The sequence below is a fragment of the Drosophila virilis genome, chromosome X (assembly GCF_030788295.1).
Source record: "Drosophila virilis strain 15010-1051.87 chromosome X, Dvir_AGI_RSII-ME, whole genome shotgun sequence".
Lineage (NCBI taxonomy): Eukaryota > Metazoa > Arthropoda > Insecta > Diptera > Drosophilidae > Drosophila > Drosophila virilis.
The window spans coordinates 2,709,666-2,721,888 of record NC_091543.1 but is presented as its reverse complement, the minus strand read 5'-3'; the positions used below and the strand labels follow the sequence as shown (position 1 = coordinate 2,721,888).

The following is a 12,223-nucleotide window of genomic DNA, read 5'->3' as shown; positions in this document are numbered from 1 at the left end:
AGTTTATGTATATATATATATTTATATGGATTTCAGTTACGCTTCAGTTGCGACGACAATATTATATATAACCTGTAGAAAGTTCATCTTGTTCTATGCAGCTGCTGCTAATGTACAATTTCAACTATTCGAAACGAACAAAAAACATTATTATCCATTACATTTAACATAAAATTTACTTAGAGTACACGCATACTTAAAACTTAGTTTTATAAGCCCCCATTTCTTGTCTGACTGTACCTCACCTGTCATTAACTATATATATGTATATATATATATATGTGTGTATGTATATATCTGTCTCTTTCCTCCAATGCTTGCCATCTCGCTCATTAGCATGTGCAAAAAACGCACTAGCTCCTAACTGTTTCATGCTGTGCGGACGCCATTTTGTTTTTATTGTAACTGTTCTGGCTCTATCACTTTCTCTCTTTCGCTCATTCTCTCTCTCTCTCTTTCTATCTCGCGCTGTCTCTTTCTTTTTCGTACTGGTACAAAAATGGTTTTTCTATATACAAATTTTTAGCATATTCTCTAATATTTAGTGTTCTGTTTTGTAGTTTGTTTTATTATTATTTTTAGTACATGTATTTTATATATTTTTCATTTCTTTAAATTTAGATCTTTTGTTTTCTTTTTTGTTGCGCAAAAAAATGTCTTAACTATTATAATGCTATAAGACTAGTTTTTAAGTTATTCAAAAAAAAGTCCGTATATCAAATCGATTCTGCTTTAAAGGTAATTTTACTCTCTTTTGCTTTTTAGCTACGCTTTTTCACTTTGTTTTTCGTTCGCTCTGTTTGCGTTTTCTCACATAACAAATTCGTAGTTTCCATCAATCAGCTTTGATTGACACATTTGTAAACACACTCACACACGACACATAGTTTGTTTGCTGTACATCAATACATCAATAGATCTTTACATCAATACAAATATTATCAGCATGTATATATATATATAATGTAATCCGATTTATGAATATCTATATATATATATTATATACACTTAAATATATATATATATATTTTTAAATTCATTGAATTGCGCGTAGTCTACAATTTTTTGCATTTTATCAATGTTTATTTTGCCTTTTTGTTTTCTTTTATACAAATTCATAGCAATTGGAGTGTGAGTGTGTATGTGTGTTGTGTCTGGGCGTGTGTGTGCCTTAGAGGTTGTGTGTGTGTGTGTGTGTGTGCCTGGGCACAGGCAAAATAATAAAATTCGTTTTAGTTGGTCAAATTGAACAATTAAAAATTTAAATCAATAATTATTGCTAAACAAATACAAGTGTGTGTGCATATATGTGTGTGTGTGTGTGTGTGTGAGTGTGTGTGTTACATATTTGCAAGTTGTTTTCTCTTGTTGTTTCTTTTGTGTTCGATTCGCTTTCATTTTGCATTTTTCGAATTCTTCTTGCTGCCAATTGCTTTCGAGTTCAGTTTCTTGTTAAAAATATATATTAATATATATATATATATATATATATATATAAATTTTGTTTCTTTTTTGTTTTAATTTTGAATGCCGTAACCCAAAACGTATTTTTATAGTAGTTAGCCTTTTTCATGATCTGTATCCACATGGTTCTAAAAGGTTTTCTGTTTCGTTTTTCAATATATATATATATAATTTTTGCGTGCTTTTGTTCTCTTCTGTGTTTGGCATATAAATATTTTTTGGGTTGGCTGCCTGCATATATATACACACATATTTGTATAAATATATATATATATATATAAATATATATATATATATATATAGATCTATAGCGTATATCTATACATATGTTTTGGGGTTCTCTTTGTTTTACATTCAGCACATAGATTCATTTTTTTTTTTTTGGGGGGGGGGGGGGGGGGAGGAAGGGATTTACACACAACAACAACAACAACAAATCTTAGATATATATATATTAAATAGGTAAAAAAGTTTTAGTTCTCTTTTGTTTTGTATTTTCATCTTCTCTTTACTTTTTTCGATGCTTTTTACGAGCTGCCACCGCCGCCGCGTCCGCTGTGCGTCTGCAACAACTCCTGCTCCTGCTCTGCCTCCTCCTCTGGCTCATCATGCTCCTCCTCCGCCTCATCATGCTCCGCCTCATTCTCATCATGCTCCGCCTCATTCTCATCATGCTCCGCCTCATTCTCATCATGCTCCTCCTCAGTCTCATCATGCTCCTCCTCAGTCTCATACTCCTCCTCCTCAGCCGGCTCATACTGCTCCTCCTCCTCCACATACTCCTCGTATTCTTCCTCTGCCGCTGCAGCTGCTGCTGCTGCCGCCGCCGCCTGGGCCATGGCAAAAGCCTGGGCCTGGGCCTGCGCCCGCGCAATTGCTGCCGCCGCCTCGGGACTGTTGTTGCTCTTATATGCCACATAGACCACGCCCATGATGCACATCTGACCGGTATTGTGATCGTAATAGTTAATGCTATTCACATAGCTGGCATTCGCATAATGATAATAGACACAGCTGCCACCATGAACCGATGTCGTTGTCGTTGTTGTCGTCGTTGTTGTTGTCGCATAGGGCACCACAGCATACGGGAGCGCCGCGTAATGGGCGGGCGCCAAAGCGTACGGAGTGGGCGTTAAATAGCCATTGCTATCATACGCATAAATTTGTTGCAAGCCCGACAACGGTAAAGGTTGCATGTTCATCGGTTGTTGCGGTTGTTGTTGCTGTGGTTGTTGTGGCATTTCTGGTGGATATTGTGGCATTTCTGGTGGATATTGTGGCATTGGCGGTAAATATTGTGGCAGTTCCTCCTCAAATTGTGGCATTTGCATTAAATATTGTGGCAGTTCCTCCTCAAATTGTGGCATTTGCGGTAAATATTGTGGCAGTTCCTCCTCAAATTGTGGCATTTGCATTAAATATTGTGGCACTTCCTGCTCAAATTGTGGCATTTGCGGTGGATTTTGTGGCACTTCCTGCTGAAATTGTGGCATTTGAGGCTGCTGCTGCTGCTGTTGTGGCTGATATTGATGCAGCTGTGGCCGATATTGATGCAGCTGTGGCCGATATTGATGTAGCTGTGGCCTATATTGATGCAGCTGTGGCCGTTGTTGTTGCAGTTGTGGCCGATATTGATGCAGCTGTGGCCGTTGTTGTTGCAGTTGTGGCCGTGGTTGATAAAACTGCGGCCGTTGTTGTTGCAGCTGTGGCCGTTGTTGATGAAACTGCGGCCTTTGTTGTTGCTGTTGCGGCCGTTGAGGTCGTTGTTGGTGCAACTGCGGTCTTTGTTGCCGCTGTTGGGGCCGTTGTTGCTGCTGCGGCCGTTGTTGATGCTGTTGGGGCCATTGTTGCATATGCTGTGGTCTTTGTTGCAGCTGTTGAGGCCGTTGTTGCTGTAGCTGTGGCCTCTGTGGCAATTGTTGGCGTTGCTGCGGCCGTTGCTGTATCTGTTGGTGCCGTTGTTGTTGCTGCTGTGGCCGTTGTTGCAGCTGCTGTTGCTGCTGTGGCCGTTGTTGCAGCTGCTGTTGCTGCTGTGGCCGTTGTTGCTGTACCTGTGGCCATTGTTGGTGCAGCTGCGGCCGTTGTTGCTGCTGCTGTGCCCTTTGTTGTTGCTGTTGGGGCCGTTGTTGCATATGTGGGGGCAACTGTTGCTGCTGCTGTGGCCGTTGTTGTTGCTGCTGTGGCCTTTGTTGGTGCAACTGTTGCTGTTGTTGTGGTTTTTGTTGCTGCTGCGGCTGTTGTTGCTGGTGCTGTGGCCGTTGTGGCATTTGTTGTTGCAGGTGTTGCTGCTGCTGTGGCCGTTGTTGGAGTTGCTGAGCTCGTGGCAGTTCCAGCGGTCGCAGCAATCGCTGCTGTTGCAGCAGTGTTGCTGTTCCTGCTGTTGCATTTGCAGACGCATTGGCGGTGGCAACTCTGTTTGCATTCGTTATATAGCTCGTTGTTGTTGTTGTTGTCATTGCGGGTATTGTTGCAGCTAAAGTTGTTGCAACTGTCAACGCTGCTGATGTCGTTGTTGTTGTTGTTGTTGCAGCTGCTGCTGCTGTTTCAATTGCAGTCGCTGTAAGGGTTGTTGCTGCTGCCAGTGCAGTTGCTGTTGCAGTTGCTGTGGCTGTTGCAGCATTGTCGCTGTTGCTGTGTATAGCTGCAGCTAATGTTGTTGTTGTTGCAGTTGCATTTATGACTGTTGCTGCTGCTGCTGCTGCTGCTGATGATGTTGTTGCTGTTGCTGTTGTGGTTGAATTACTGTATTTGCTGTTACTGTTGTTGATGCTGCCGTTGCTGTTGTGCTGTTGTTGTTGCTGTTGGCCATTGCCGCCGCCGCCGTTGTGGCTGCTGCTGCTGCCGCCGCCGTGGGCGCCGCTGCAGTTGCAGCTGCAACGCTTTTGCCGTCGCACAGCTGTTGCTGCTGACGGCGGTGCTGCTGCGGCTGCTGCTGCTGCCGCTGCAGTGCTTGTGGTCGGGGCATTGGCAATATTCTGATAGGCAATGGCAGCATGAACACTTCACCTGTGAGATGCAGCTAATATTGTGTAAAGAAATTAATTTTGTTTTAAATAAATTTCTGTGCATGGTTATATGGATGCGGTTTTTGAGATCGTGTTGTTCTATTTGATCTACCTCTATGTGCCATATGGTGATAGCCGACGCCGCCGCCCCCGCCACCGCCGTGCATCGGCTGTGGCAGACCGACGCCGACACCGACACCGATCCCGCCGCCACCTCCTACTCCTCCGTGCGGATGATGATGCAACTGTTGCATGTGATGCGGTGGCGGTGGTGGCAAACTGTGATGATGATGATGATGTTGCTGCTGCTGCTGGTGCTGCTGCTGCTGATGATGCATCTGCTGTTGCTGCTGCTGCTGATGGTGCTGCTGCTGGTGGTGCGAATGATGCTGGTGCGCCTGCTGCTGTTGCTGCATGTGGGGATTCATGTGGTGGGGCGGCGGTTGTTGCTGCGGTGGGCCCATGTGCGGACCGCCGGCAATTTGTGACATAAATTGCGCGGCCTTCGCCTTGCCGTGCTCCTCCGCCAGCCGCACCCAGATTGGCTGTGAGCCGCCCTCGGGCACCGTATTGTTGAGCGCCTTGATTGCTTCCTGCGCCTCCTCGCGCTTGTTGTAACTGCACGGAGAGAGGGGGACAGTTGAATTTAAATGCACATCAAATTGTTTAAGCATAAAATAAAAACTAATATCAATAAACTTAAGAAATTAACATGAAGTTTACATTATCTGAAATGTTAAGCATATGTTAAGCTTAACACCTTAATGTTAGTTTCCTGTTAATGCAAGCATATTGTAAAGATTATTCAAAATGCCTTTAAAAATACGAATTTCTTTATTGGCAAGATATTAATAAATATTAAAAAGTTTAGAAGAAAGAAAAATGTAATGCAAGGCAAGTCGTTAAGGATAATTTCTGTTAAATTTGAAATGTTGAATTCGGAGAAGAACGCATTGTAAATGAGTTAAAAGCGTATTTTTGGTGCAAACGAAGAACTTGGCAAGCAGGTTCCCGTAAATTATATGCCCATAGATGATGCTTTGAAGGCGTTCATAATCGAACTATAAGTTATTTTTTCAAGACTATAATTGTCCTTTCAAGATGCAGTAACACATAGTTAGCTTAGGTATAAGACAACAAATGAGTTAAAGTCTTTTACTTTTAAGCATGAGTGAAGAGAACTCGTCGAAACACTTGGACAAATAATAAATAGGTCTGCTAAAATTGATGTAAATTCTGCCTGTTGCTGCGTATTTCTAATCCCAGGCCAATCCCCACTAGTTGGGCTCTGCAGCATGCAGTATCTAAAGCCTCACTTATTCTCGCCCTCATATGCTCCTAATCACTTTGCCATTGAATGCAAACTTATCTCAAAATTTCAAAGCTATCGTTACAAAAGCTGCCATATAAGTCCGTGCATATGTCGAAATCGGAACGGATCACATCAATATATATTCCATAGCTGACAGAGGAGTGAGATATCTCCTGAAAGTTCCCTTTAGATATGCTTATGTACTCATAGGAGCATAATCTTATCAACATTTCTCTACGATATTCCCGAAAAAGATTCAATTTCTATAGACAAACATTTTTCGAATAGGTCTATATTCTGCGCACTATAAATTATTTAAAGAGTTTTTCTAGTTTAGTTGGCCAGCAGCAGAACTTCGCGAAGCTTACTGCTACGTCCTGCTACCAGCCTCTGGCACTGGAAATTTCCAAAAAGTTGACAAAAGACTGATTCAGGGTAAAACACAGTCAAAATTTATCTGCACTAAATGTTTCGCTTTCCCACTCGTAGAGAAACGTAATGCCTGTAAATGTCCAGCTAATCTTTCGAATGGGAGGAAACATTTGGAAATGGGGCTCCTACTTGAGCCCCTTATCACTTTTTTTTTCTCTTCCACCGTATTTTCTATACCCAACACTTAGTATACACAGCTTAAATTAACAGCACTCTGAATGCACATTAGTGTTAACATAAAAATGCATTACATTTTCACTTAACAGTGTGCGTAATTTAACATTTTTCTAAACAAATCACTTTTCTTCACCGTTTAAATGGGATTTTCAATATGTTTACGATATTTTATGATTAAATAAGCTACATATTCTAGTAGATTTCAATTGATTTGAATGTCTCGGCTTACCGTACAAATGCTACGCCTCGTGGGCGACCTGTTAGCTTGTCCCGCAAGATGTTACGTTGGACGATCAAGCCGTATGGGGAGAATATCCGATCCAGCTGATCATCGTTGATGTTGCGGGACAGATTGATCACGTACAGGTTGGTGTCCTTGATCGATTGCCCGCCAGGTCGTGCATAAGATACCTGCCATACGAGAAACAAAAAAGAAAAACACATGAGTATAAAGTAAGCACCAGTTGAATTCAAAGTGGAAAGTGTTTGTTTTAATTGTGCATCGTTGTTGTTGTTGTTGTTGTTGTTGTGTGTGTGTGTTCACGCACCTTCAAGCGCTTATTGCGCACATAGAATCCATTGAGTTTTAGTATCGCGTCCTCGGAGTCCGCCTCCGAGTTGTAGTCGACGAAACCGTAGCCAAAACTGTATCCGGTCTGCGAAAAAGAGATGACATGCGTTAGCCAAATAGAGCGAGATGCATGCTGATAACATGCGCTTGCATTATGTGTGTGTGTATCTATTTAATTACAATGTGCGACAGGGACAGGCACACGGTATCCGTGCGAGCTACTCTCCCACACATCACCCGCCCCGTCCGCCTGCCCGTGCGCCACCCACTACTTGCTTACCTTGTAGTCTCGCATAATTTTGCATGTATTGATGGAGCCACAACTGCTGAACAAATTGTACAACTCACGATCTGTCATATCCTGTGGTAAATAGTTGATGATCAGATTCGTTGCACTCGTACGATCCTCAGCAGCGGTGGCGGCAGCGACGGCAGCAGCGCCAGCGACCGCACCTCCGCTGGCGTTGCTCTGTTTGTTCTGTTGATGCTGTTGCTGTTGTTGTTGCTGCTGCTGCTGTTGCTGGGGTGGGGGTTGCTGATGCTGCTGCTGCTGCTGCTGTTCACTGTTGCTGTTGCCGTTGTTGTCCTGCTCATTGTCCTCTTCGGAGTCATCGCTGTCGTCATCATCAGATTGTTCCAGTTCATGTTGCGGTTTCTGCTGCTGTTGCTGCTGTTGTTTTTTTTCCGTTGTTCGTTTCTTGTTGTCATTGCGTTCGTCCTCTGATTTGTCCTCGTCGTCGTCCTTGTCATCATCGTCGTCGTCATCATCGTCATCATCGCTGTCAGCCTCCATGTCCTCGCCACCTTGCTGGCTATCGACCTCCTGTTCTACGGCATCGTCCGAGTTCTGTTTGAAGAGAAAATAGAAAGAAACATATAAGGAAATTAGCAAAAGTGCAAATACAATTTTGTTATATGCGATTTTGGGATTTGGAAAATGCATTTACCTTGTCCTCAACGTCTGAGCCCTCGTCTTCCTCCGTTTTATATTTGGCCCTTTGCTTTTTACTGTCCGGCTTGGGCATGATTGGGTTGGGAATCAATTTTTCCTACAACTATGCTCTAGCTTCCTTTAGTTGCCTGCAAGTTGAATAAATTTGATTTCTTGTGTCAGAAAAAACAAAAAAAAAGAAAGAAAGAACAAAAAAAAAAGCAAGCTGAAAATTGCTGTGCAAAATCTGTCAAGTGCAGCAAGCAGGCGGACACAACTCCGCCGTGCGCAAACTTTCGAACGTCACTGTGACAGGATTGTGTCGATTGCACGTATTTTATGTACATGTTGCTGCGCGTTTTGCAGGCTTCGGCTTCGGCTGCTGTTGCTAGCTCGAGCTCGAGCTCGGCATCCGGGCTCTCGGGCCCGGATCCAGGCACCTAAATTCCACGAAGTGCCCCGAGTGCAGCGAAAAAACAACAACAACAATAAAGGCTAAAGGAGTAGCTGATTCGGCTGCTGCGGGGCCTCCCGTTTGGGCTTTGATTGCACTTTTGTGTTTGTATGCGTGCTTTTCTGCACGGGACAGCGTCTGTGTGTGTGTGTGTGTGTGCGTGTTGTGTGTGTATGTGTGTGCACTTGTGGCGTGTTAAAACATTAAATTAACAAATTTATGACACAACCACACTCAAAAAGGGGCGCTCCGCGCCGACAAACGCTAAATGCAAAACTATTGCGTGGAAGCGGCAGTAAAAGCCGCCGCCGCAGCGGGCAGAAAAAAAGAAGAAAAAAAAAAACTATACCAACACAAAAAATTGACCGCACACACACACACACACGCGCGCTTACATATACACAGCTAGTCTTTGACGGGAGAAAAAAAAATTGATATATGTGTATATGGCAAAGCCGTGGCTAACAGGAAAAACCAAATGTAAATGCCTCGTATTGCATTTTGAGCAGCGCTTTAAATAATATACATATTTCTACTTACATGGGATATACACTTGAACTATAATTAAAATAAAAACTTTTTATTTTGCACTTTTCTTCCCGTAAACGCTTTCAAAGCGGCGACTTCACAGCAATGTAGTGGCCATGTAAAATAAAAATACATCGATACATCGGGCATAGCGACAGCTTCAGCACGATACTTTTAACAATGCGTATCGTTGCTTGCGATATTAGAAAATATATCGATAGTTGCTGGTGGCATTATGCTGACTATTGATTGTATTGTATTTCTGTACACAGCAAACAATTGCTAATTCGAAATGCAACGGGTTTGCAGGCATGGCATTGCGTTGCATTGGAAAACTTGTAGTTATTTGCACAAAAAAATACCAAAACATGATGGCAGATTCGTGCTCTAATATATGTATCGATATTTTCGCACTACTCGATACTTGACCTAAACGAAATGGAAAAAAAAAAATTACCTATAGAAAGGAAATTTTTGCTATTTGGGAAATTAGACAAAGTCAAATTAGCTTTAAATAATGATTGACAAACGTAGAACTGCACTTTAAACAATTGTAGTCGCATAAAAATACTTAATGACATTTTACAGGCACAGCCAATGCTGGATATTGATTTTATTGATTTGTTCACGTGCAAGCGCTTTGCGCCGTTTAAGGAACTTTCTATAAATAATATGGGACTATTCGAGTAGGCGCTGTCGTTGCTGTCAGTCAAAAATTGTTTGGCATTGAAATTTTTGCTGGTCCACTTAAAAAATTGTTATTGTTGGGCGAGTACAAATAAGTGCTGGTGCCCACGCGGCTATCATTCAAATTCATCGATTACGATTGTGAAACACAACAACAACAACAACAACAACAGCAGCAGCAGCAGAAAAGTAAAAGTGCTGCCCACACTGTAAAATGCCTGTAATGCCTAAAGCTATCGTTATCGATTTTTGAATTCTAACGGCACGAGATGCTGGCCACTTGACAACAGACAACAGACAAATGCCATTTGCATTTCCGGCCACAAATGCATGAATGGCAAAAGAAAGTCATTTCACACGTCTGCAGTGTCTGCATTGTTAAATGTTTGCCACGGTCACGGCCAGCTAGACGCCAAATTGTCGCATAAAAATCTCTCGGGCCATTCATTGCGATAATGCGATACGCGACAATTGTTGTGTCTGCCCGTTTACACATCAACGTATTAGTAAGTAATATAATTATAATATTATTGTGGCACACTTTGTAGTAACAAAAAGCGTGATTCAAGTGCTGCCAACGCGCACACACACACGCTCAGATCTTGGCCATTCGATGATAAATTCGCACGAGTTAGACGAATCAGCGCTATAAAAAGTATTGTAGCCAACATTTGGCTGGCCATTGTCTGAGCAGCAGCATTCACGCACACACTCGGCGACCAGGATAAAACAATCAGCATGAAACGGAGCACTGTGAGTAACGGTGAATATAAAGTGTGACCCAGCTAACAATAATAACTGCTTACAGGCCATTTTATACATTGCATTGGCTGCACTCTATGCCTGCGCGCCCAGCCTGGCCGTCGTACACGGCATTCAGCCCTCGCTGAGCGCCAAGCACTTTGATGCAACTGCGACCAATCGGAATGGCTATCGCTATAATGGACCGGCACACAAATATCTGCCGGCGGCCAGCGAGCTGACCACCGAGGCGGTGACCACCACCGGCCACTGGGAGCCGAATCCCGTCCAGCCGCCGGCGGAACAGCAGCTGCCGTATGAGCACAGCTTTGGCAGCCGACCCCAGACGGGTTACAATGGACCATATAGCATGCAGTATTACGAGCAGGCACCTGGCGGGGATTCGTGGCAGCAGCAACAGCAGCAGCAGGATGCCCGACAGCAACAGCTGAGTACATTTCAATACGCCGCCAATCATCAAGCTGCTGCTGGTGCTGCAGCAGGCGGTCAGCCTGGTCAAGCTGACAATCTATTTGCTGGCGCGCAGCATGATCGCCGTCTGGAGTCTGGTCAGCGAGGTGCTCAGCTGATTGGCCAGGCGCTGCCCGAGCGCTATCAGCGCCAGCCCTTTGCTGTGCCCCAGCCAGAACGCGATGCCGCCAACTTTGTTCAAATGCAATCGAATTCCTTTGAGCTGCCGCCCATCTATAGCATGCACAGGGCGTGGCCGGAGCAGCAGTCGCACAAGCAGCAGCAGGACTTTGAATATTCAGGGCAGGGCCAGTTCTACGGCCACGGCCAGTTTGAGCAGCAGTTCCAGCTGCAACAGCAGCAGCAGCAGCAGCTCCTCGAGTACCCACAGTCCAGCATACTCCAAGTCCACGTCCACTCGCCCACCACACAAACTGCCTACTTGCCACCGCCCAGCCGCGAGTTCCAGGCGCCCTACTACTAAGTCCCCGCCCCCAACTCAACCCCAATCCGATCCCAGCAATCCCTGCTTAGTCCCTGCTCCCAACCCGTTTCCAACCCGATCACAACCCAATCCCAATCAACTTCCAACCCAATCTCTGCTCTACGTCTCCCAAGCGAGCTTAGTTCGAGCTTTGCCCATCTCAATCCTCCTCCAGCATTGGATACATCTGCATTTGTGTCCACAGCAAACGCAGTTCGTATCTAGCGAGCGGGTTCAAATCCATTTTTCATTCTTAGCTTAGATTTTTTTTGATAATAATAATTTATATATACGAATATTTTTTTTATATTTAAAATCAATGTTTAAATTATTAACAAAATATGCACTTTTTGTTTGTATTTTTCTAATGAATTAAATTATAAGCTACAAATGTTTTTAAATGATTTAACTCAAAGATCAGTTTTAGAAAGCAGAGCGCAAGCGCCTTAAACAAATTTCATTTAGAATTCCCAAATGGTTTTAGCATTTATCAAGCCATATATGGGTTTAAGAAAGTTTATATCTCTACATATAAAAGTGTTTGTCCTGACTGATTGACTGACCGATCGATTGAATGAGACTGACTGACTGATTGATTGACCGAATGACTGACTGATTGACTGACTGACTGATTGGAACTCGATTCTCATGAATTCATATAAGGCCTGAGAAAAAACATAGGGGCTTCACTTAAAGTGGAGGAGGTGGAGATGAGACGGCTTCAACTTAGGCAAAGGAGTAGACGGCAGCTTGAGCAAAGAAGGAGTCGCCTTTTACGATGGCGAAGAAAGCGATTTAAGAATGGAGGGCGAGACGGCGGCTTCAAATTGAGAGACTGCGATTTTAACCATGCGGTAGGCAGCGGCCCTTACATTGGAGGAGGAGACGGCGGCCTAAAATATGAAGGAATCGGCAGCATAACAAAACTGGTACGTATTCAAAATTTCTTATGTTTGCTTATTATTA

The 12,223-nt window shown here is 43.6% G+C and overlaps 3 protein-coding genes across 5 annotated transcripts; 1 reads left to right on the top strand and 2 right to left on the bottom strand.

Moving 5' to 3' along the window:
- Window positions 1-2,878: 2,878 nt before the first annotated feature.
- On the bottom strand, window positions 2,879-3,886 carry LOC138911052 (probable serine/threonine-protein kinase clkA). Its single transcript, XM_070207989.1, has one exon. It carries the CDS (start codon window positions 3,884-3,886, stop codon window positions 2,879-2,881), a length of 1,008 nt encoding a protein of 335 aa, XP_070064090.1.
- Window positions 3,887-4,172: 286 nt separating this feature from the next.
- ssx (sister-of-Sex-lethal) lies at window positions 4,173-9,026 on the bottom strand. 2 transcript variants are annotated; one of them, XM_070207769.1, is made up of 7 exons: window positions 8,887-9,026; window positions 7,909-8,041; window positions 7,242-7,808; window positions 6,939-7,046; window positions 6,620-6,801; window positions 4,582-5,087; window positions 4,173-4,483 (listed from the first exon to the last, which is right to left on the bottom strand). In XM_070207769.1, the coding sequence occupies exons 2-7, from the start codon at window positions 7,984-7,986 to the stop codon at window positions 4,467-4,469; spliced, it is 1,458 nt and encodes a 485-aa protein (XP_070063870.1). In that variant the 5' UTR covers window positions 7,987-8,041; window positions 8,887-9,026; the 3' UTR covers window positions 4,173-4,466. The 2 variants fall into 2 exon arrangements, with proteins under 2 accessions (XP_070063870.1, XP_032296376.1); XM_032440485.2 differs by having other exon boundaries at window positions 4,173-5,087.
- Window positions 9,027-9,591: 565 nt separating this feature from the next.
- LOC6634784 (nuclear transcription factor Y subunit beta) lies at window positions 9,592-11,623 on the top strand. 2 transcript variants are annotated; one of them, XM_015169591.3, is made up of 3 exons: window positions 9,592-10,067; window positions 10,131-10,314; window positions 10,370-11,623. In XM_015169591.3, exons 2-3 carry the CDS (start codon window positions 10,300-10,302, stop codon window positions 11,255-11,257), a joined length of 903 nt encoding a protein of 300 aa, XP_015025077.1. In that variant the 5' UTR covers window positions 9,592-10,067; window positions 10,131-10,299; the 3' UTR covers window positions 11,258-11,623. The 2 variants fall into 2 exon arrangements, with proteins under 2 accessions (XP_015025077.1, XP_032296375.1); XM_032440484.2 differs by having other exon boundaries at window positions 10,120-10,314.
- The last annotated feature ends 600 nt before the right edge of the window (window positions 11,624-12,223 follow it).